Source organism: Mustela lutreola, chromosome 7 (assembly GCF_030435805.1).
Source record: "Mustela lutreola isolate mMusLut2 chromosome 7, mMusLut2.pri, whole genome shotgun sequence".
Classification (NCBI taxonomy): domain Eukaryota; kingdom Metazoa; phylum Chordata; class Mammalia; order Carnivora; family Mustelidae; genus Mustela; species Mustela lutreola.
In genome coordinates this window covers 86,181,534-86,206,360 of record NC_081296.1, presented here as the reverse complement: position 1 = coordinate 86,206,360, position 24,827 = coordinate 86,181,534, and the positions used below count along the sequence as shown (strand labels likewise).

General features: G+C 36.2%; 1 protein-coding gene across 5 annotated transcripts in view; it reads left to right on the top strand.

Moving 5' to 3' along the window:
* Positions 1 to 24,827, top strand: part of PRKD1 (protein kinase D1) — a 336,833-nt gene that overhangs the window by 273,188 nt on the left and 38,818 nt on the right. For all 5 annotated transcript variants that reach the window (XM_059181822.1, XM_059181820.1, XM_059181821.1 and 2 more), the window contains 9 exons: positions 5,792 to 6,002; positions 6,163 to 6,240; positions 8,397 to 8,601; positions 10,043 to 10,166; positions 12,498 to 12,575; positions 13,843 to 14,122; positions 15,189 to 15,241; positions 17,298 to 17,370; positions 20,064 to 20,170. In XM_059181822.1, coding sequence (XP_059037805.1) covers positions 5,792 to 6,002; positions 6,163 to 6,240; positions 8,397 to 8,601; positions 10,043 to 10,166; positions 12,498 to 12,575; positions 13,843 to 14,122; positions 15,189 to 15,241; positions 17,298 to 17,370; positions 20,064 to 20,170 — 1,209 coding nt within the window. The remainder of the gene's footprint in view (positions 1 to 5,791; positions 6,003 to 6,162; positions 6,241 to 8,396; positions 8,602 to 10,042; positions 10,167 to 12,497; positions 12,576 to 13,842; positions 14,123 to 15,188; positions 15,242 to 17,297; positions 17,371 to 20,063; positions 20,171 to 24,827) is intronic.

Below are 24,827 nucleotides of genomic sequence, written 5' to 3'. Positions count from 1 at the left end.
TGAAGTGCTATGAAAAGAGCTTGGCACGTATAAAGTTTAAAGAAAGTGTTTTATGTCATTGTCTAGTTCACAGATCTGGGAATCTCCATGGACCAGGTTTATTCCCCAAGTGAATTGACAGGCACAATGAAATTTTTTCCAGGGTTGCCAACATTTAGAAATAGAGTTATTTCATAAAACAACTAGATTTTGTTTTGTTTTGTTTTGTTTTGAACAACGGAGAGGCCTGACAACACTAGGCCACATGCTCACATGGCAGCTATCAGCAGTGTATGAACAGTGGCCATTCTTTTTATTCTGAATCTTCCTCCAATTTTCCAGAGTCTCCACCACTCCCTATTACATCCCTGATATTGATACTGATAAAATTCTGTATTGCAACCTACAGGTATTTGAACTGTCCCTCCCTTTCTAGAGCAGAAGAGTTCTGACAGATTTTGTATTTGTGTTGGATACGCAAGTAGGAGTGAAGAACAGGCAGATAAGTACAGAGAGCAGTTGCAATGAAAAACATTCCTTAGCCAACTGTATTCTCTTAAAATTGAAATCCTGTAAAGCAAATATGTCAAAGTTACAACCCATATAATACTACATTTAAAAAGAGACCTGGGGCGCCTGGGTGGCTCAGTCAGTTAAGCATCTGTCTCTGGCTTAGGTTATAATCTAAGGGTCCTAGGATTGAGCCCCACATTGGGCTCCCTGCTCAGTGGGGAGCCTGCTTCTCCCTCTCCCCTTCTCTCTCTCTGCCTGTCCCCCTGTTCTTTCTTTCTTTCTCTCTCTCAAATTAAAAAAAAAAACCAAAAACAAAAAAAAACCACTTTTGTTAAAAGAGCCTTATATGATAGTGTGTACTTGAATTTCTCTATTGAAATGTCACATCTATTATTTCCATGTAGTTACTTCTTGAAAACATTATTTCCATTCAGTTCAAGCAGTGTTTTTGTTTATCATGTACTGGGCACTTCTTCCATTAACAGAGGACAAATATGATTAAGACAGTGTCCTTCTCCTAGTATCTATTAGGATCTATTGCCTAATGATTGAGACAAGTCCGAGAAGGTTGTCAACATGTATGCTAAAGCATTCTCTACTTTTCTGTTCTCCTTAAGTCAAGGGGTATATATGTCACCCCAAATCTATTCCCAATATGAGGCTGTGAAGTGAATTTTAGTTAATATAAATATATTAACACTGCAGAAATTTTCATTTGAACCAGGCATTTTGTAAAGTGAGGTGTATCTTCCAAAATCTTATGTCTAATTTTTACATCTTTGGCAATCAGCAAACGACAAGGAAAGGCAACTCTTCCTCCTCTGTTTTCTAGCTTTACTAATGCAGAGAATTCATTTTCAACTGCTAAGTGGAATATACCTTGTTGGGAAATGGTTTCAGAGTCCTGTTAAATGTTAAAGACGGGCTGGCAGTTGGAGTTTCCATAATGTAATCTAAGCAATCATTTCCTGGGAAGGTTCCAAACTTGCTGAGTCATTAATTTAGCATACCAGGTTAAAAAACAAGTTCAGTCTGTAGAGAAGTGGGGTATATTATCTATGTGAGTAGGTGTTCAGTGCATGTAGTTTTAACTTTGGCGGTAATTGCAAATGAATACTTTTAGCATAAGAATACTACAGATACTTTACAATACTGTAGACTTAAAAATTAATCTCTGCAATCTTTATTTCATCTCTAATCCTGGCTTTAAAAATCAGCTTTCATAATTTTTCTGTTTTCATATTCTCTCCGGTCTGTGATGTGATACATCTTACACTGAGAACAGAGAAGAAATCTTTACACTTTGCATCAGGTACAATTTGCCAAATCACATCGTTTATACACAGGCATCCCAATACCATACTTCGCAGTTGTGTCGAATCTCCCAAAAGCTGCGCACCTGTAACTTGATCTAAACTCTTCACAGGAAGAGAACAATTCATAATACCACTGGCTAATGTAGAAATGTAGAAATTTTTAGAAGTACATTCTCTCCTGTATGTGCTTGCCATAATTATAGAGAAGGGAATTTGAGATCTGCTCTGTGAGTTTTGAGCCAGTTTTTGCTGGGAACACAATAATGAAGCAGAGTGAAACACAATGTAGCTGTTCCCTTTGCAGAGCGTTTCCACTTTCCTCACTATTCCCATAAAAAAAAATCATTCTGCAGGTTGCTCAGGTTCACCCAATCCATGGTGGCAAGCTGGAACAGCTAGTAACAGTGGAAGATAATTGAAGCAGCATTTAGTTACCCAGTAAAACCTCCACTAGTATTGATGAGTAAAGAAGAATTTTTCCCTTTATCAGAGTTAACTTTAAAGAAAGATCTTATGGGGCAGATCTGGGTGGCTCTGTCGTTAAGCATCTGACTCTTGATTTTAGTTTCATGAGTTCAAAGCCCTGTGTTTGGCCCCATCTGGGCATGGAGCCTACTTTAAAAAAAAAAAAAGGAGAGAGAGAGAGAGAGAAGGAAGATCTTAAAGGACTGTGCACATGGTAATTATACAGATAAATAAAAAAATAAAATGAAGTTAAGGAAGAAATGAGACAAGACTATTTCTCTTTGTTTTGTATGACAATGTGTCAGCAGGCACAAAAGCCCAGTTCTTTGACTCACCGCTAAGTCTAATTTCATGTTGAAGTTATTTTAAAGACTAAGCTAGTTGGATTCAGATCAGTGAGAATTTGTTAAGGATCGTTTTTTTTTAACATTACCAATTTCTAAATTTTGCCTACTCTGTAACTTGATATAACAAACAAAACTGTAATTATGGCTTTTTGGTGCACATACCTTCAAATAAAACTTCACACAATTGAAATTACTTTTTTTGGTTTAAAGTGGTAACTGAATATTAATTATTAAGGGAAAATGTATCACTGATTCTGAAAATCCTTGGGAATATTTGGTTTGTGTTCACATCATTAGAAGCGGTTTTGAAGGGATGATTGGCAGGATTACAGAAAAGTTTGTTCTTTAAAATTTACATAAACAATGGTGAATGTGTATTACAGGCAATGCCTTATTTCTTAGACTTTTGTTTGTTTTACAGTCTGTTGTATATCAGTGAGGGCCTTGCTTTGCATTTTGATTGAAGAATGGATAAATATAAGCACTTATAGAGTTATCAAATAATGACCCAGTCTTCTTTCTTCGTCTTAGCTTCTGAGATTTGCATCCTCATAAGGGAAAACACATTCATCTGTGTGTGTGTGTGTACACTCCAGAAACATAGACTATATAATTCTGCAAACAAAATTTCCAAAGCCTTTCCCATTCTTCCATTCCCAGAGAGTGTGTTGTCTAGTAAAATTAGACAACACAAGCTCTTTCCAGCAGTAGATCAGTTCCCACATAAGTCACCATGCATGCAACCCAACTCAAGATTTTAAAGCTTTACTTTTTAATTTAGAAAATAGGCCACATTGAAATTAAGTAATGTATTTGGAACTATAAGAAAGGTAATGATACATATTTCTGGTTGTGATGCTAGCTGATTTTAATTTTAAAATGTCATGAATGCCAGGAGGGCATTCTTTATTAATGCTATTAAAACCTTAAATTGCGGGACGCCTGGGTGGCTCAGTTGGTTAAGCAGCTGCCTTCGGCTCAGGTCATGATCCCAGCGTCCTGGGATCGAGTCCCACATCGGGCTCCTTGCTCCGCAGGGAGCCTGCTTCTCCCTCTGACTCTTCCTTCCACTCTGTCTGCCTGTGCTCGCTCTCACTCACTCTCTCTCTGACAAATAAATAAATAAAATCTTTAAAAAAAAAAAAAAAAAAAAAACCTTAAATTGCTATTAAATTTTAAGTGCTGTTGAAGTCCTAATTTCTGACACTATAAATTACAGAATTTTTGAGTTGTTATTCTGTGCCGAGCACACATGCAACTGTGTGAATCTCACCATTGCCTGAATGTGTGTATAATACAGTCTCTGGGCTACAGTGACAGCTAACTTCTCTTCTATAAACTCACATAACATTTTAAAATTCCGGATGCAATCCTGCCTTGAAGGTGATAAAGGAAATGACTTGTAGTTTAAGGCAGTGTTTATGTGAATGTTACCGTGTTGGCTAAGAAGAAGACATTTCAATTTATCAGATTGCCTCTTGCTTTTCTGACTGACTTTGCTCCACGGTAAATAGTCCTTTGTGAAATGGGTTCTGTTACCATAGCCTAGAATTAGGTGTCTTAAATTAAGGAAAATAGTTGAGGAGTGATTTGGTCAGCTTTTCATAGGATTTTCCAAATCTGAGAAAATTATAAAATGCGACATCAGATCAACTTTTATTCTGAGTGTTGAAACTTTCCAACTATGGAAAAATATCAATTTTCATTTTAGTCTATACTTAAAACTGGCCTGTTAACTACAGTTACTAAAGAAGGACACATAAAACTGAGACCTAACCCTATGGATTTAATTATTTTTCAATTCCATTGAAGATACTTATTCGGTATATTCGTGATTCTGGTCTGGCAAACCTTTGGCGTATCATTATAAGCTCCTTAAACTTCTCTGGAAGAGTTGAACTTTCCAGAGTAATTATCCTTTATAGTTTTCTTTTATAGGATTGTAATTATAAATTTATCCCTATGTAGAACTTCATCTCAAATTTCTTTTTATTGTAGCTAGTAAATCTGCAAATCAAAATACCCCCATTTGGTAACAAATCGTGCTACCTTTTGGTGCTGATAGGCATTGAAATGGGTGGAAATTTACATAAGTATGATTTTCTTCTCATCTTGTCAGTAGCCATTCCAAATCAGAAGCTGAGTAAGGTAATAATATAAGGGCTCTGGAGGCAAACAAATGGAATTTCGTGTTCTGGCATTTAACTCAAAAGAATATATTTAAATTTTATGGGCTTAGATACCTTGACTTTAGATAACAAAGCCTATCTCGTAAGTGTCTCACACAATGATAGCTGAGGGTAGAAGTTTAATACACGAGATCTGTAAGTCTTATAACTATTAAAAAGTAACTCAGTTTCTCTTTTATTCTGATAATTCTTAAGTACATTTTCATGATATCAAGAGCTACATGAAATTGCCCAAAAACATAGAAACACAGTTAATTTTAATTCATTTAAGTAAAAGAGAAAAAACCTATGTACTGGACTGATTAAGTAATTTTAAAATGAAACACAAGAGTGCACAGATGTGTAATTATAACCAAACACCCATATTTGTGTGTCTTGTATAGTCCACTAGTTGCTTTGTTTTTAATTATAAAATGATAGTATCATTTTAACCCTTAACTTTCTTTTGTTGAGGAATAATACCAAGCCACATTTATTTTTTCTTTGAGGAACTTCAGAGGAACTGTAAGCACTTTTTTAATGATGTCATATGCAGAATTCCTTGCCTTTTTTTAACCATGTACATGTCATACCTCAAAAAACATCAATGAAATGACATGTGTAGTGGGGTAAAGTACCATTGTGTGTTTGTTTTCAACTTTATACTTCTATATTACAACTAATTGTTACTTTTTAAAATCCCCAAATTTGAAAGTCCTGGAAATCAGGTTCAAATATTCTGATCTCTAATTCTCTTCTTTTTAGACTATAAAAATAAGGTAATTCAGATGAGAAATAGAAGGGGTATTAAATTATATTAAATAACAGAAACACGGCTTTAGTTTATTTCTTTCATTTCCTTATGGACCATCACTAAGCAGTAAAACAAAACAATTTAAAAAATTATACAGATAGATATATAAATATATCTGTATGTTTATATGTATATATAAATCAAGGCACCTCTTACATCTTATTATCCTTTATTGTATTGCAAAAATAGCAAAAGTCACCATCTGAGTCCTTTATTGGTCGGGAGAAGAGGTCAAATTCTCAGTCATACATTGGACGACCAATTCAGCTCGACAAGATTTTGATGTCTAAGGTGAAAGTGCCACACACGTTCGTCATCCACTCATACACCCGGCCCACCGTGTGCCAGTACTGCAAGAAGCTACTCAGGGGCCTCTTTCGGCAGGGCCTTCAGTGCAAAGGTGAGAAGGATCTTGTCCCCCCTGGACATTTGTCGCCAGCCACACGTTGATTTAGAAAGTAGTCCTCATCCGTTTGAAGTCACTGTTCTTTCACTTAGTCCACAACTTCTCCTTCTGACAAGTGCTTGGTTTTTGTTTCCTTCTACATCGTTACAATCAGATTGCAGATTCAACTGTCACAAACGTTGTGCCTCCAAAGTGCCCAACAACTGCCTTGGTGAAGTGACCATTAATGGAGGTAAGCAAAAGATCAACCGTCACATCTGTGCTTCTGCCCTGTTCAAGAGTGTGTCCCTAATGACTTGGCAGGATTTTTTTTTTTTTTTTCCTGTTCATATACATGTGACCCAGCCCAAAGTAAATTATGGGCTCAATTTTTCCTATTTTACATTAGAAAAGGGCTCGTCATTGAGTTTTGACTGAAATCAAAGAGCTTTGCATGATTTTTATGCAGTGCACAGCCAGTACTGAAGTCTTGGATGTCCAGAATTTCTTTCTCAGCTTTCTTCTTAATACTCCTTTCCTAGTTTGTTCAGAAGTGTAGAAAATGTTGGAATGCCTGCAAGTTATAGCTCTTGGTCTCTTTTTCTCCATCCTTCTCATTCCAAGCACTGGGATAAAGATTAATCTATCTTTCCTGTCAAGGGAGGGAAGAATCAGAGACTGACCCATCAAGAAATAATCACCCATTTCCTTCTTCTACCCAGTTAATTCCATTATATGTATGCTTATTAATTTGAATCCTCAATATAATAAAAAAGAACTTTAATTCAGTCAATTAAAAATATATATTGTTTTTTATACTTGGGAATAGTCTTTTGGGAAAACTCAACTATAAAAATTAACACTGAAGGACTCCTAAGAAAAATACAATGTCCTAAAGGAAAAATTGATGTTTTCTTCCCAAGTAGTATTCCTAATAGAGTCTTTAGCAAAATATTTGATTTAGTACCCCAGGCTAACTTTATCTATAGATGGTAGACTGCTTTATACCTTCAGTTTAATACCAGTTTTGTGATTCCTCTGAGGGAAAAAAGAAATGTTGGACAGAAGGCCAGAGAAACAAATATTTTTATTGCTAAAACTCTGAAGAAAATAAAGGGTTATCTTTACTCTAGAACTTTCTTCTCTAGAAGAAATATGTACCTAGAAGAAGAGGGGAAATCTCTCAAGGAAAGCATTTCTTTACCAGTTCCTGCCTTGGAGATTCATGGATTAGCTCCCAAAATGGAAAACTTGGCAGTTTTCCTACTTTCTGTGGCATGTGGAATTGACTTTGTTCAGGCCAGGAAATGTCAGTATGTTCTTGATAACTGGAACTAAGGGGAAACAGTGCAGTTTTTTATATTGTTGATTACTTTGAAATTGCATTTTCCCACACAGTTAGAAAAATTTGGTAAAAATATGAATTTCTCAGACTTAGCAGGCTGCAGTCCCTGGTCCATTTTCCAGTTTTAAAATAAGGACTCTGCATTAGTAAGTACAGTCAACACTTGAACAACTTGGGGCTTGGGCTTAGCTACCCAGTACCTCCCCTCCAGGCAGCTGAAAATCTGATTGTTAGCTTTTGGGTCCCAAAATATTGACTGTTAACAGCCGACTATTGACCAGAAGCCTATTAGTAACATAGATGATTAACACACATTTTGTATTTACAGGTATTCTATAATATATTCTGACAATAAAGTAAGCTAGAGAAAAGGGTTATTTAAATTGTAAGTAAGAAAATATACACTTACAGTACTGTATTGATTGAAGAAAATATTTGTATAAGTGGACCCATATGGTTCAAGTCCATGTTGTTCAAGGGCCAACAGCAATTATAATTTATTACATTACCACCAAATGCTTGATGACAGGATTCAATATCACTTAAAATATCAAATATCTTAAGTATTTAAAAACTGCTGCTTATGTGACCAATTTGATATATTGGAATCCGTGACTTAAAAAGTTACTGGAATAGCAAGAATCAATGACCCTGACTTTTCTTGCATGTGAAAGTTTCCCTCATCTTCCCATGTATCCCTTTTTTCCCACCAAAGCTATGCTACTGAAATAGACCAGTTTCCTCCTCACTCATTCCTGATATCGCTTTGCTTCCTAGAATTTTGCTTCTATCCCGCACTTGGCTTCCTACCATGGCTGTCCATGTCTTTTCATGTTTTTAGGTTTAGGGGCATGAAAAAGAAACATCTGGTTGTAAAATTATCTGTTCATCCTCTGATAACTTCAGATATTTATGAACTAAAATTTTTTTAAAAAGGAAAGATAAATTCTTGAAATAAGTATTTTTTAGGGCTTCCAATTGATATATTGTAGGATTGCCTAACCCTCTTAAGCCCTGACTCTAGGATTCCAGGCTTATCTTCATGGATGCAAACAATTTTTTAGATTTGCTTAGCCCTGGGGCAGAGTCTGATGTGGTCATGGAAGAAGGGAGTGATGACAATGACAGTGAAAGGAACAGTGGGCTCATGGATGACATGGAAGAGGCAATGGTTCAAGATGCTGAGGTGGTGATGGCAGAGTGCCAGAATGACAGTGGGGAAATGCAGGACCCAGACCCGGACCCAGAGGACTCCAACAGAACCATCAGGTGGGAGCTGCACTCCTGGTCTCACTCCAGCAGGGGAATTTCCTCTTTAAGAGTCTTTGCTATTTTTATCTGTTGGAGAAGAAATTTAAAGTGTGTGCTTGATTTGTTTATGAATGTGCTATAAACTGTAGAGGAAAGCCAGTGGAGTTAGGAGGTCTGGATGGCCCTAGAGAGGTATAGGTTTGCATCCTTTCCTAGCTGCCTCTTTCTGTGATCTCTTTTCTTTTGCATGTGAGAGTTACTCATATTTGCCAGCCACAGGTTTACTGCTAAATTAATGATGATTCATAGCTCATTGTGTGGACCTGCAAAGATCAGGGGCTAACCTCAGTGGACATTATCTATCTTATAGCTGGCCCCTTATACAAATATCACTTATGTCTACATCTCACTGTTCTGTATTTTATTTCAGAAGTATGTGAAATTTTATACTTGGGATTTAATCATCTATCCTTCTTGATTACTAGATGAACCCCATTTTTAATATCAGGGATCAGTACACTATGGCCAATGAGGCCGCTGCCTGCTTCATAATAAAGTTTTATTGAAACATAGCCATGACCATTCATATTGTCTGTGGCTGCTTGTGCACCTCAGTGGCAGAGTTAAGTCTTCTGCAGAACTTAAAAATGTTTACACCTGGCCCTTTGCAAAAAAAGTTTCCAGCCTCTGATTTATGTTATAAAATGTATTCAGACTTTGGTGTCCATTTTACAAATGCCATATTTATTGGCAAACTGAAATTGTTCATGGGCGGAGCAATAAAGTAGTTGGAGTTTTTCCATTTAATGGCATAAGAAATATACTGAAAAATATTAGTCTTATGACAGAACTGTCTCTTGAAGGCATACATTTCTGTAGTTTCCAAGTGGGGGAATATTGGAAAAGGTGCTTGCATATATGCACAGTGGTTGAGGAAGAAAATAGGAAGAGACAGAAGGGAAAAGCAAAGAGATAAAGGATCAGCATAATTCTATGAACAATAGTTATTTAAGAGAGTTTAAATAGCAGATTCTACTTTTTATGAAACTATCCAGACTCAAATTCATGTTCTGTGATATTATGCACATGATTAATATTTTGCCTGTAGTCTGTGATAATAAGCAAATAAACTTTTTATGTGTATTCCAAATACCGTGGTCTCAGTACACTAAGACGGTAATCTATCTGGTGTTTCCCTGCAAACTGAACACCATGTGGTTCAACCTAAAAACTAAGGTGGTTATTATCCTCCCTTGGGATTTTTAAAGAGTACATGTGAAGTGCCTGTCACTTAAACTAATCCAGATTCTGAACCATGGTATTCTGACAATGCATTTCACCAAAAATGGGATCTGAATGTTTTTTGATTTTCACTCTGAAATAGCTGAAATAAGGTTTTATGCAGGAAAGGATCTGTATCTAAAAACATTTCTCTCCCAAAATATTTTGACTTTGCAAGTCCATCAACAAGCAACAATATCCCGCTCATGAGAGTCGTGCAGTCTGTCAAACACACGAAGAGGAAAAGCAGCACAGTATTGAAAGAAGGGTGGATGGTCCACTACACCAGCAAGGACACCCTGGTAAGATCTACAGCCCACAGCTGACTCGTGGCTCCCTAGCTTTCATTAGAAGAATTGCTAATGCCTTGTCAAGACCACGGGAGACTTGAGTTACCAGGAGCAAAGCTGTGTTTAGGCATGGTGGAGGATCAGGTAGAACACATTAACAGTCTCTAGATGTCAGATGTAGTTAAGCAAGCAACTGAGTTAGAAGAAATTGTAGACAGCAATCTCAGAGAAACAAAGTCATTTACCTCTGTTACTTGAGATGATCTCCAAACAACTTGAATGTCTACCTGTCATTTTATAGCAGTCATGGAAATGACAGTATGTGCTTTCAGAATGCTCCTTTGTGATTCAGAATTTAAAAAAAAAAAAAAACTACTACATTTTAGGGAGAGAAAAAACAACGATAACTGTTAATATACTTTTAAATCCCTAAGTGTTCACTTAAAAACTGACCTATTTGGGAATACAGTAGTTCTGTATTTTATTTGATAAAAGACATATATTTTAAATTTTAAAATGTAGTCTGAGGTGTTCACTACTCCAGATTTTTCTAATAGGTGATGAATAAGATTGTGCATATGTGTAAGAGAGAAAAAAAATCATCATTTTTTTGAATTTACTGACATTTGGTGATAAGCATCTTTCTCAGTTACTGGTATTGTTTTCCTCCTCACCTCCTATCTATAGGATCACCAACATTTCTTTAGGTAGATAGACACCCATAACATAATTACTCTATCTATAATAACAGTGTTCTCTGCTGAAGAGAGATTTATATAACTTACTATAGGATCCAATTGAATATCATCTTCTAGTTCTTCCTAGACATGGCATACATACGGTATTTAAAATATATCTAATATATTTGACCAGTCTAAGATTAGTTTTGGTTGAGACCAAGAATACTGCTAGGGCTTCCTATTCTAAAAAGATGAATATACATAAACATACACACATAGACACAGACACAGACACAACACACACACACACACACACACACATACACACACACCCTAAAATTATGGAGCATATCCCTAGACTGAAAGAACCTCATCATCAGATCATGGAAGTTTAGATCTGTAGTGGACTTAAAAGAACATAGAGCTTGATGCCTTTCCCTGACTTTGTTATGTTGATGTCATGGAGTCAGACTTGACATCCAATGAAATATTTTTTAGTTCTTCTGTAAAATTCAGAATTCTTCCATTTCTAATGAAGGCCAGAATACTTGACTAGATAAACATGGTATTTCCTATGTTCTGAAATAACGAGTATACGTAAATTTTACATCTTTTATATCTAACCTTTTTTATTATATTAAGAACTACAAGTTTACCTTTAGTTCTTCACGCAGTCAAATAAATTTTAAAATAGAAATATTTTATTTATTTTTTTAAAGATTTTATTTTTATTTATTTGACAGAGATCACAAATAGGCAGAGAGGCAGGCAGAGAGAGAGAGAGAGAGAAGAAGGGAAGCAGGCTCCCTGCTGAGCAGAGAACCTGATGCGGGGCTCAATCCCAGGACCCTGGTATCATGACCTGAGCTGAAGGCAGAGACTTTAACCCACTGAGCCACCCAGGCGCCCCTAAAATAGAAATATTTTAAATAGAAATATTAGAATATATAGAAATAGAAATATTTTAAAATAGAAAGGTACCTGAGTGGAGTAGTAGGTTAAGCATCCCATTCTGAGTTTTGGCTTAGGTGATCTCAGGGTCAGGAGATCAAGCTCCTTGGGCTCTTCATTCTCCATCAGTTTCTCTCTGTCCCTACCTCTGCATGCTTGCTCTCTCTAAAATGAATACGTCTTTAAGGAACCAGAAATACTGGGGGGAGCCTGGATGGCTCAGAGGTTTAAGCCTCTGCCTTCAGCTCAGGTCATGATCTCAGGGTCCTGGGATTGAGCCCCGCATCAGGCTCTCTGCTCAGCAGGAAGCCTGCTTCTCCCTCTCTCTGTCTCCTTGTGATTTCTGTCAAATAAATAAATAAATTCTTTAAAAAGAAAGAAAGAAAGAAAGAAAGAAGGAAACCAGAAATATTTACTATGCATGCATTAAGTGCCAGGCACTACACTGAGTACAAATATATTACTTCATTTATTACTCCTAACTCTGATGTAGAAGTGGAAGCAGAAACGTAACCACACAGTTGCTAAATAGTCATCTTCTGGAGTCTAAAATTCAGTGTAAGTCTTCCTGGTCTAGAGCCTGTGAGCTTCCCACCATCAGATCTTATGTCTCCATTGGGAAAATGTTTTGGTTTTATCATTCTTGGGTGTTTATTTAATCCTGGGTATTTAAAAAAATTTTAAAAGATCCTAAATCTCACTTCTGTTTCAGCGGAAACGGCACTATTGGAGATTGGATAGCAAATGTATTACCCTCTTTCAGAATGACACTGGAAGTAGGTACTACAAGGTAAGGATGGTTCGTGCCTTAACTGACGTCTCCTGCTTCCTCTTGTCTTTTTGGGAATGTAGGATGTTAGGAATACAAAATACGTCTAACAGATGTGACTGTTTTGTGCTTGTTACACATTTTTTTTCATGTAGTTTATGTACTTTGGGGGGAATCCAGTTGTGACCCCAAGTTAGTCGACTGTGAATTTCAAATTTCCTTGAGAAGTGCTTCTGGCTCCACGGAATGGTGGTTGGAAGAGGAAGTTTAATAGAGTTTGTTAGATATGTGTATCTTAACTAGAATATTCAAGGTCCAGCAGATTAGCTACAAGAAAATTCTTGAAATCGACTACATCCAGTGTTTTTGTTCATCTGTAGTCTTGCAGCACATTCCACAGGGGGTTAAGAAACATTGGATGATATCTCCATGCATTGCCAATATGCATAAGGAGTACTTTCCTTTAGAGAAAAATTTGGCTGCAGTTTCCATTTTGTCTCTCTATGTGAAATAATACAGATGTCACATAATGTATCACCCAGTAAAACATGGTTCCAAAAGAAGTTCATAGTGAAAACAGTATATACTCACTCCCTCACAATTAATGCAGCCTCAGCCATAGCTGACGTGACTCACAGTGTCTACACAGCTCTAACAGGAAAAGGAAACCTCATTAAATTTTAAATGAAAAACTTTACTTTAAAAGTTATTATTTCTTAGTCACTCCATACCTCTGGGTAGACAATGTGGTGATTAATTTTTTTTATTAACAAAATTGTCTTTTAAAAACAGTTGGTTTTAAAACCAATCTCTGTGGTCTACCTCACTCAAACTATTCATTTGGCTATACTATTATATTAGCATCTATTGAATCAAATTATATGATTCATTTTCAGGGCCTAAAAGGATAGTTAAAGCTTAGCAGCAGCCATGCATATCCAAATGCATTTCAAAAGTGTTGTGATTCTATCTCAAAGTTATAAAAATTAATCATTTGTATTCATAGATCTTAATGCAGGTTCAAAGTCATCATTCCTATTTGTATTTTTTCTTGCCACATGAATAGTAAAAAAGGCCCTTGAATTTTTCTGGCAAGAGGAGATGATAAAGTTTCCCCTAGTAAAGGTATCTTTGAAATTTGCTTAACAGTATTCTGTGTTTAATAAAACTGTTTTATATGAACAATGGCTATTTGTTATGTCATTTGTCACATGTGCCTAGCATGAATTTTATTTGAACATTTATAGGCTTTTGATAAACTGCAGTTAGTACACTCTTTCATCCACAGGAAATTCCTTTATCAGAAATTTTATCGCTGGAACCGGCAAAACCTTCAGATTTAATTCCTAATGGGGCCAATCCTCATTGTTTTGAGATCACTACAGCCAATGTAGTGTATTATGTGGGAGAAAACGTGGTCAATCCTTCCAGTCCACCACCAAATAGCAGCGTCCTCACCAGTGGCGTTGGTGCGGATGTGGCCAGGATGTGGGAGATGGCGATCCAGCATGCCCTCATGCCCGTCATTCCCAAGGGCTCGACTGTAGGTTCGGGAACCAACTCGCACAGTGAGTCTGCTCTAGTTTCATATCTGGAGGACAGTTGAAGAGAGCCTCTTTGGGGCTGACTTAGTTTATTGGGGAACATAGGGTTTCTTATGTAGAAGCTGCCCCCCCTACTAAGGTATTTCATTAAATTATCCTAGGTTATTGTTTTCTTTATTTTATATGAACAGTTTAACAAATTCATGTTTGAACATTGAACAAATTCAAGTAAACCCTATATATTAGGCGACAGCAGAAACCTAGAGCTATTGGTCATAAGAGAACAAGTAATCTAGTCGGCTTGTGTTTGATCTGGAATGCCAGTCTTGTTCTTTGTAAATCTGAGTTAACATGTTCCCTCAAAACCCCCAACATGGTACTCTGTGCAGAGTACTTGAAAATACTTGATAATTGTATCCTAGGAAGAAATCTCTGTTAGTAAATTAATAGAATGAGACAGATTTTACCAAAATGCAACCATAATCAAGTGTTGAGGATGAATTTTAAAAAGGTATTTTAAAGGAATATCTATGTAAAAATGTTTAATTTTTATATTTCATAATGGCTCTTAATAATGAAGCCTATGGGGGGGAAAACCTGTTTTTCATATCTCAGTAAGTTATTTGGTGAATGATTATAACTTTTTAATTGATGTATAAACCAATATATTAATAAGTTATATATGTTTATTTGGGTGCTAAACATTTTATGTGAGGTCTTTATTTTAATACCTAAAACAACCCTGGCAGGTGGACATTAATGATTTTGCCTGTGTTACAGGTGAGGAAATCAGGCCCTAGAGAGATTAAGTTGTCTCAGCTTTACCAGAGTTGTGAAGCAGTAGTCAGCATTTAACCCAAAGCTTCAGGACTCCAGACTCTAAGCTGACAAAATATTATTTTTCAAAGACAAGCACAGAGTAAATCTGTAATTATAAAAGGAAAGAAAGGTTCCAATGAACATTTTCCTATAAACATTTAATTGCTGTGATTTAAAAATAGCCCTGCAACTTGATTAGTAAACACCTATCTGGTCGCTTTGCTGTTACTTCTCTTACTTCTTTTGTGTATTTTTTAACATATATTTCCAGGAGATATTTCTGTGAGTATTTCGGTATCAAATTGCCAGATTCAAGAAAATGTGGTGAGTTGTGTACCTACTTATATAAAACTTGGTAATGTGATTCTTTATTGGAAAATAAGAGTATCCTAACATACATGTTTATTTATCTAACATTTTAATTTTCAGTATTTTCTAGAAAGTAAAGTAGGGTCTATTAGGAAATTTTTCTTCGTAAGATTTTAGAAACATTACATTATGTAGATTTTTTAAGTGGTTTTCTATACGTAGTGTGGAGAGCGAAATACCTATTATTCATCTCGGATAAACAATTATAATGCAGTGACTGATTTTTCCCACATTTGCCCACCTCAGTATTAGAATTTTAATGGTTGATATAACACAATACCAAACAAAATTAATTCTTTGAGCTGCACAAGTAACTTAAATATGCCCTTATTCTCATTTTTCGATTGCTACTTAGGAGTATTGTCTTATGACAAGGAGTTGCAAATTCTTTTAGAGTCACTCGTGCATATCAAGACCTCCAAAAACTGCATAAATCATCAGATTTTATGGGTCCATATTCCAACACCCTAGTCGGCTGTGCACCATAACTCCATCCTTTCAACTCAGTTTTTGGAAAATTATAGACATGAGATAACGAATTATATTTTGTCATGGCAGGGAGCCAAAATATAATAGAGCCTTTCCTATCCTGTCCTTTGACTCAGACCTTTCGCTCTATTTTCCCTGCTATACCTATGATCAAAAGCAAAACGTTTATAGACTTACTTTCCCTGATGTGGGTTTACTTTTTGAAGACTAAAATCCATGAAGCTATTCATCACTAGTTATAGCTTTGCATCCTTTGCTAATGGCATAAAGTAAACCGAAACCAAAGCCAAATTGAAGAGAATTAGGAAAACCTCGTGGTGAAGGTTAGTTGTGGTCTTATGCTGTTAATCTTGAAATATATTTGTAAACAGTTGCATTCCTGTTGCTCTTGCTCAGCCAGAGAAGACTTTGGGAAATGAAGGTTAATCTGTAAGCCTCCTGGTAAATTCTAGATACCTGTCAGGTCATTCCATCCTGTCGAGCCACTGTTAATCCACTCAAAATTTGGAGTGGGCCATTGAGCCATATGATTTTTCATCTGGAACAGCTGGTACTCAAAATACTGAACAGTATTAATTTGTTTTCTTGTCTCTAGACAACCTTGAATTCACCCCCTGGTTATTCTGAAGGGGTAACAAAATAGAGACAGTTGGGAGTTGTTTTATAGGAAGAGGAACAAAGGAAAAGATAAAAGTGGGTAGGAGATGAAGAGGGTAGGATTTGATGTTGAAGGACTTTCTGAAAGGACAAAGACTAAGAGCAGGGGATGGGAGGAAATTCAGTATGATAAAATAGGAATATATAAAGTGAAAAGTATTATTTGTGTTTTCATGACTGTAATCATCAAATCAGAGGCTGTGAGATGTTAAAACCTAATGCTTTCTTTAGCAATTATTATTTCAAAGAGAAAAGACTAGACATTTGGATCCTTTGGCCTCCAAAAGTAGTAAAATATAGTAAAAATAGCTACCTCGCGGACGAGAGTATCACAATGGATCGCCATTCCTTTGTGGTGTCTCCAACTCCCAGTGATTCAGCCCCTTGCATTTAATCCACCTGGGGATGAATGGTTGATAAAGAAGCATCCTACCAGCCTAGCCATAAAGAGTGAAGTGATTGGAATCAGGACTCACACAGACATGTGACAGGGACCTATGATTATTTCACCTGAAATTTCTAAATAACCATCCCCACTAGCAAATCCTTTTTTGAATACTTAGAGTAAGTAGCCTAGTATAGTTTCAAGTCTTTTTCTCTGCACTAAAACATTTGACTGAACATTACAAAACCTCTGCTGCTTAAGAACCAAATAGTTTGCAAAAACATTACCTATTTAATTAATTGAAGAATGTGCTTTGATTTCTGTAGTGAAGCTGTACATTTCATCTAGCATTTACAATCTTATCGTTTACCTTAAAATATCTAGTAATATTAGTAATATATATAATAGAATTATGTAATTTATCAGGGCTAATATTTTGTTCCACTTCATCTTTATTTTTCATTGGACTTGCACCTGTAGGACATCAGCACAGTATATCAGATTTTTCCTGATGAAGTACTGGGTTCTGGACAATTTGGGATTGTTTATGGAGGTAGGTTAGTTCACTAGTATTTTTATTAACTTGGAATTTTAGCTACTTGTATTTAAGTATTAAGCTACTTGTATTTAACAGTAATATCTCCAAGAAAAAAAAGACAAGACCTGTGTATATATATTTTTGTATGTATATCTTTCCATGTTTTACCTTTTCAGAAATTTCTCTTGAGATAGTCACTATCTGAAAAACTCGGTATTTCTGTCTTGTAAGAGAAGTTTTTCTACTCCTAAAAAACTTCTTTTGCTTAACTATTGACAAAGTCTACACATAATACTGATTAAATATTGGCTTATTTAGACAAAATATTGAGAAGCAAGGAAGTCATAATTCATAAAGAAATTAGTTCCATTTTCTTTTAGCATATTTAATCAGAACTCTACAGAAATAGATTCATATAACTAGAGGAATAATCTTTTAATTCTAATATCCATGAGAATGTATTTCATTAAGCTTGTCATTTTTTAAATTTTTGAAATGAAATACTAGATTTTTACCGTTTTCCTTATTGTCAGGCTATCTGGTGAAATTATTATTAACCCTCTGCTATTACAGATTCTAGCCAGTTCAGTTATATTTTTCAAGTCTTTAAGAAACATTTAATATTTATGCTTTATCTCTACTATAAACTGACCCCTCAATTTTCAGTTCCTGGGTATAACCAGTTAAAAAAATTATCTTTTTTGTGAGGTGGGAGGTTTCTGAAATAATCACAGTGTCTCACTCATTATTATTTCTGTTAGTATAATATGTGCTTTTTTAGTTAAAAACTGATTAAGTTATATTCTGTTCTAAAAAGTGATCTGCGCTGTACTTGACTGGCCCAGTCAGTTGAACATGCAACTCTTGATCTTGGGGTAGTGACTCTGAGACCCACACTGGGTATGGAGTTCACATTAAAGAAATAAAAAAATAAAAAATAATTTTGATTCTTATAAAATGCTGAAATGATATTTTTTATGGAAAACCCACCAATGAGTCGGCAGACACTGTGGTTTTTGTTAATGCATATCAGTGTAACAGTGCTGTACAGTGTAATCACTGCTTGCAAAAAAAAAAAAAAAAAAAAAAAGTCATGTGACATACAGAACATAGTAAATAGGGACACCTGAGTGGCTCAGTCGGTTAAGTGTCTACCTTCGGCTCAGGTCATGATCCCAGGGTCCTGGGATCAAGCCCCACGTCAGGCTTGCTGCTCAGCGGGGAGCCTGCTGCTCCCTCTGCCTGCTGCTGCTCCCCCTGCTTGTGTTCTCATGCTCTCTCTGACAAATAAAATCTTAAAAAGAAAGAACGCAGTAAATATACATAACTGCACATCATGTAGGGGTGAGAAATGAGGTCAAGAGGGACCAGCAGGTGCCAGATAATTTGTAATACCCAATACTGAAGGAGCAGGCCCAGCAAAAGGCCTCCACAAGGAAACTTAAAAGTGAAGACCAGACAGGTAAGGGATGAAGCAGATGAGAACTGCCGTCAAAAGAGAGGTCAAGTACTCTATATCACAACAGAGGAGCGGAGGCAAGAAGCTCTGACCCTTGAAGAGAGTAAAGAATAAAATGACTGAGTAGGAATAGAGATGGCATGCAGTGCGTCAAAGAGTAAGTGATGTTGAGGAAGTAGAGAATGGGAAAACAGGACAATCTGGTAGTAAAGGAAAGAGGAGTCAGAGGGAAGTCAGCAAGAGTCTGGAAGGAGTCAGAAGGAAGAGTGAGAGTGAAGAATAGGGGGAAATTAGATTTACAATAAATGGTTGATATAATGGAATTTCAGGTTAGTTTGTATATGAAAAAAACTTGAATAATTAGGTCATTTCCATACTTATTTTAACACTACTATATTCTAAAGATTTTATTTATTTATTTATTTGAGAGAGAGAAACAGAGAGAGAGCAGGGACACTGATGCGGGACTCAATCCCAGGATTCCAGGATCATGACCTGAGCCAAAGGCAGTCTCTTAACCAACTGAACCACCCAGGCGCCCCAACACTGCTATATTTTATACTAATACAGTGTAGTAGTATAGGAGTCAAGAGCTTGAGGGTGCCTTATAGATTCCCTGGAGCTTTGTTGTGAGGCTTCAGTGGGTTGTAATTTATCTAAAAGACCTGTCTTTGTGATGACAGTGATGATGATGAAGGTTTTTTGAGTTTCTATTATTATCTGGGCACTGAGTGCACTCAAGTATCTTAACTCACCTAAAGGTCACAACAACCCCTCCACTGAAGATGAGGAACCTAAAACTCAGGGTCACCAAGCTAGTAAGTGAGAGCCAAAAACTTTTATTCTTTCCTTTACGACATGCATTAGTTTATCAGGACTTTAAAATTATAATTTCTTAAGGAGAGCATTTTGCTGGAGGTATAAGATTGTGTGTATTAAGTAGCTTGATATCCTGTTTCTAAAACATATATTTTTGTGAGAAAATATCAGGCTGTTGATATGTATAGCTTTTAATGTCCCACTTTTGTGTTCTAAACTGTGGCTAATTTTATAGTACATATTTGATTTAGAATAATGGAGCTAAGAAATGAAATCTTGATGGATATAAGTCATTGCTCGTTAGAAATCCTAATGTATTCAATGAAACATTTTTGTATTTCCCAAAATTGTCCTTGTAAATTCTGGTGTTCTTTAATATAGGTGATATTTAATAACATTATGCTTATATCTTTCCCTTTCTATTTTAAAGGAAAGCATCGTAAAACAGGAAGAGATGTAGCTATTAAAATCATTGACAAATTAAGATTTCCAACCAAACAAGAAAGCCAGCTGCGTAATGAGGTTGCAATTTTACAGGTACTTCTTTGTTTTTCATTTGGAGTCTCTAAAACACTCCCTCAACTTGTACAGAACAAAGAAAAGTTCTCCAGATATCTGTGGTGTAGATTTTGAGGGTACACTTTAAAATAACTGGAAAGGCAGCTCGAGCATCAAACTATTGCCTGGGTAGTATCTCTCCAAAGTCTGGGCAGGAGTTGTTCTTTTCTATGTACTTAATTCTGGGTTTTAATATATTATTAATGCTCATTAAATTGGTAATGTTTCAGCATTTGCTCATGGGGGGCATGCTGAGACCATTTTGTTTTACATTATAAATGACCTTGCCTTCATAAACATCCCTCCTTTATGCTGTGATAATTACATGAATTCAGTATGTAACTGTCAGCATATCAGGTAAATGAGTAGTGTATGCCTGAAAATCAGATCGTCTTGGTATTATTAATGTCCTTTTTGTCTCTCACTATAAGCCTTTCCCTTAATACTGAGCATGTTACTTAACTCCTTTCATCAACAGTAATCCCCTTTTCAAGCCAGAATATGCTAGTCAAGGTTATTATGCGGTATATATAATTTTTGTAACCATTAAAACTTTTTCCACAGACTGAAAGGAAATTGAGCAACTGTTTGCTCAATGTAGTTGACCTAGCTATTCAGTCTAGACAATTAGACCATTGATAAATGCCCATATTTTATATAACCACCGTAATTCTCTATTTGTTGTGCAAGCTGGTCATAATTTTTAATTCATAGCTTTATTGAGTAATTTACATTTGAACATGGCCAACAAAGCAAAACAGATTGGATTTCTTCACTTATTGTTTCATTGAACTGCCATTTATTGAGTTTCATACAATAAAAAATGGAGAAAGATGCAATTTCTGCCCCAAAGGAGCTCATGTGTACAGACAACCAAAAATAATGCCTGTTACACATAGAAAAATAACACAGAATTTTCTGGGACTCAGAATTTCTAAAGACGGTGTTTTTGTGCTTTTGGACAACTGTGCAACACAGAGAGCTACCACAGTGTTCTCTGTTTTCCTGGGAAAGATGATAACTAGGCTCTGAAGGTGCCACTTACATACATTCATAGTGTAGTGCTTGCTAATCGGTTACCAAAAAAGATTTTTTAGAAAATTCTTAACTTGGCAACATTGAGCTGTAAATGACATCTTGCCAAACCTGGCCCCTGCTCTCCCAGTCTCCACTCCCAAGTGGTGTCCTGAAGGCAGATCCTTTGCAACATACCAACCTCCAGACTGGCATATGTACAGAGGCATTTATTCTTGCTAACCAGACGTGAGAGAGAGAAGCTTCCTGGTTAACATGCTCTGTCATTGTACCTGTTTTTGCAGTGGCATAGAGTGCTTGGATAGATGTTGGAGGTCTAATTCTCTGTATCTAAGCCCTGTAATTGGTTCTCCCAAGCCTGTCAGTTGGTATCAGCTGAGGACTCTATAGTGAGATAGAAAAATAAGATATGCCTGAGCCTAAACTGCCTCCCAGCTCCTCTTCTAAAAGAATAGGTGCAATCAGCAACTCAGATACAAGAAACATACATTTGGGAAAATTTTCATTATGGTCTTAAAAAATAGTTTGTTTGGGTTAAAAGTCAAATTCTGCCCCTTGAGCATGTAAAGAGTTTGACCCGTTCTCATATTATGGCCTGGAATCTCAAAAGTCTTCGCTTATCACTCATCCCCTCTGTCCCTAACCATTCACTTTCTTCATCAAACTCGTATTGATAGAGTACCTGTCATCAGCTACGCACTGTCCTGGGTCTAGTGAATACAGTGGGGACAAGACCCAAAGATCCTTGTTCTCATGGGTCTTTTTTTTTTTTTTTTAAGGTGGTTTTATGAAAGCATGGACAGAAAGAGCTGCCCGTTGCCATGGGTCTTCATTTGAATCACATGGCTATACCTTCAGTCAGATGTTTGCAACGTAACACGTGATTGAAAATTCAACAGAAAAATAAGTTGCAAACATCTGACTGAAGGTATAGCTAAGTGATTCCAATTACTAAGGTTTGGCTTCATTATATGCATATATGGGATTCAGAGGTTCATACTTTGTCATAAAGTTGCCAATTGTTTCAAAATTTGCTCCTCAAAATTAAGGGACTCATCCTATCTCCCAACTGAAACTAATGAAAGAAAATGTTTTAACCCTTTAACCATTGTCTGATTTATCAGCCTCTCAGGAAAGATTATAATTCAATATCCAGAGACAGTGAAGTTCAAGCTCACTTCCTTTGAGTCTTGCTCAAATATACTGTATAAGTACCCTTCTTACCTTATTGAAAGCTACAGTTCACTCAAACCCTCTCCCATCCCTACGCCTCATCCCTCCTACTCTGATCTTTGTTTTTTTTTCTTCTATAGCACTTATCACCTTGTTCCCTATTACAGAATTTCATTTATTGTATTTGTTGTGTATTTCCCCATCCCCAGCCCCTTCACAAGAATATACACTTCGGGAGTGGGGGTAGATATCATTCTTTTGTTTACTGATATATCCCAAATACCAGAAATTGTTCCTGGCATATATCAGATGTTTAGCAAATATTTGTTGAATTAAAATTGTACAGAAACACCATCCTGTCACATAAAATGGCCTACTAGTATCCAACCAGGTAGCAGAAGTGTAGTCTGCATTTGCTACTAATGGTTAATTGGTTGATTGGTTAGTTAAGAAGGATTAACTATGGTTAATGGGTTAGTTCTTTGAAAGCCCTCCATTGCCTCATTTTCTATTTCTTATCAAAAGTAAGAATTCGAGTAGATCAGGGTTTGGATCAGAGAATTAGTTTTTTAAACAATATAACAGTGCTCATGCTGTCCTTATCAGGGACCACATTTTTAACAACGCCCTTTAAGTAAAATTATTATTTTGTTTTCCAGAAAAAAAAAAAAAAAAAAAAAAAAAAAAGTAAGAATTCATCTTTAGGACCTGAAAACACAAAGTGGTAACAGGGATGGAGAGTGGAGGTTAGAATTCTGACTCACTAACTTACATGTTCAGCAAAAGTACCATGATTGAAGTCAACTAGATGATGAGCAAGGTTTTGTTTTTTTTATTTACTACTCTTGAGAACAGAATCTGTCCCTCTGAATATAAAAGTGATTCCTAGAAACACTTGGTATCCTCTGCCTTGTGGTCCCTTACGTACAAAAGCTGGAGTCCTAGTTTATGGCTGTGCCTGGAGTTTCACGAGTTCTACCCTGTCCTCTTCCTCCTGGTTCTCCAGAAGCGGCCATATGACCTGAAGTGACTGATGGCAGAAGTCCTTGCTCATAAAGCTCTCCTAGTCCTCTGGTCAAATTCTGATTTGTTTCTGTTATTTGTAGAAAAGTACCTTTGCTTATGGAGGGCTTCAGAATTGTGTAAATAAGGAATATGTGAAACAGTAGAATTCTTTCTTTGTCCTTTTTCTCTTTGCTATATAACCCAGGTCAGGGCTTTCCAAAATCTGATTCAGTCATTACAAAACTAAGCTCTGCAGATATTTTTGAGTAGTTGAAAAATTAAGGCAAGTGTGAATCTTATGGCATAGCTTACTTTTATCCTTTAGAATAGCCTGTTTTCATTAGATGTAAATACCTCATTATTATGATGTTTCAGTAGAATGTTAATTAATGTAGATGTTAAATATTTCATAAAATCCTCAAGGAATCCTACTTGTGTTATTATTTTAAAAGTTGTGTCTTGATTTTTAAAAAGGTAGCAAATTTGAATTTTTTTTTTTTATATTCATGTCAGCAAAGTAAGAATAAGAAGATTGTTGTTTTATGATTAGGGATATCACAGAAAACTGATGTTTTACAAGGAGATGGCAACTCTATCTTACAAAACTTAGAAATTTAAACTTTAAATAATATTGGTAGATCGAATATACTTTCCTAACACAGACTTGTTTGGTCAGAATTACAACACAAGCAGTTCTGTTTACAATGTGTGAATGCATTTTGGATTTTAAAAAGAACTGAATATAGAATACACAATATAGAAAAAAATACAGAAGAATTTTATAAGCCGTAAACTAAATGGATCCCCTTACACTTACCTCCAAAATTACCTCTATTAGTCCAGTTTTTCTGTTGTGAGGCACTCCTCTTCCCATTCAAGTCCCTCTTCACTCAAAAGCAAAAAGCAGTAGCAACAATCAAATATGGTCTCGATTGTCCAGGCTGCCCTGCACAGGGGCATCCAGTTCTCCCTTCCATACACTTTAGGTGTGCGCTCTCTTCGTCTTTCCATTCTTGTTCGTACACTCCCTTGTCTTTGGTTTCCACACCTTTCTTAAAGGAAATGCAAGGTCCTTTTGCCATCCCCTTGTTTCCTCCTTCTGTCCACCTAGCACCCTTTGGCTTTTTTCAGTTTTTATCCAACTTGACGAATCTCAGTCCTCGTGAGGCATTGGTCGCTTGTTTCTCCCGCATTTACAAGATCCCTTTTCTCCTTCCCTGCTAGTTCCTCCAGCCTTCTTCCTGAACTTCTCCTTTCTTTTAGCAAACTGGCCTATGTTAATGTGGGACTCATTCCCAGAGTGAGGTCTTCCACTTTTTTTTTTTTTTTTTTTTTTTTAAGATTTATTTATTTATTTATTTGACAGACAGAGATCACAAGCAGGCAGAGAGGCAGGCAGAGAGAGAGGAGGAAGCAGGCTCAC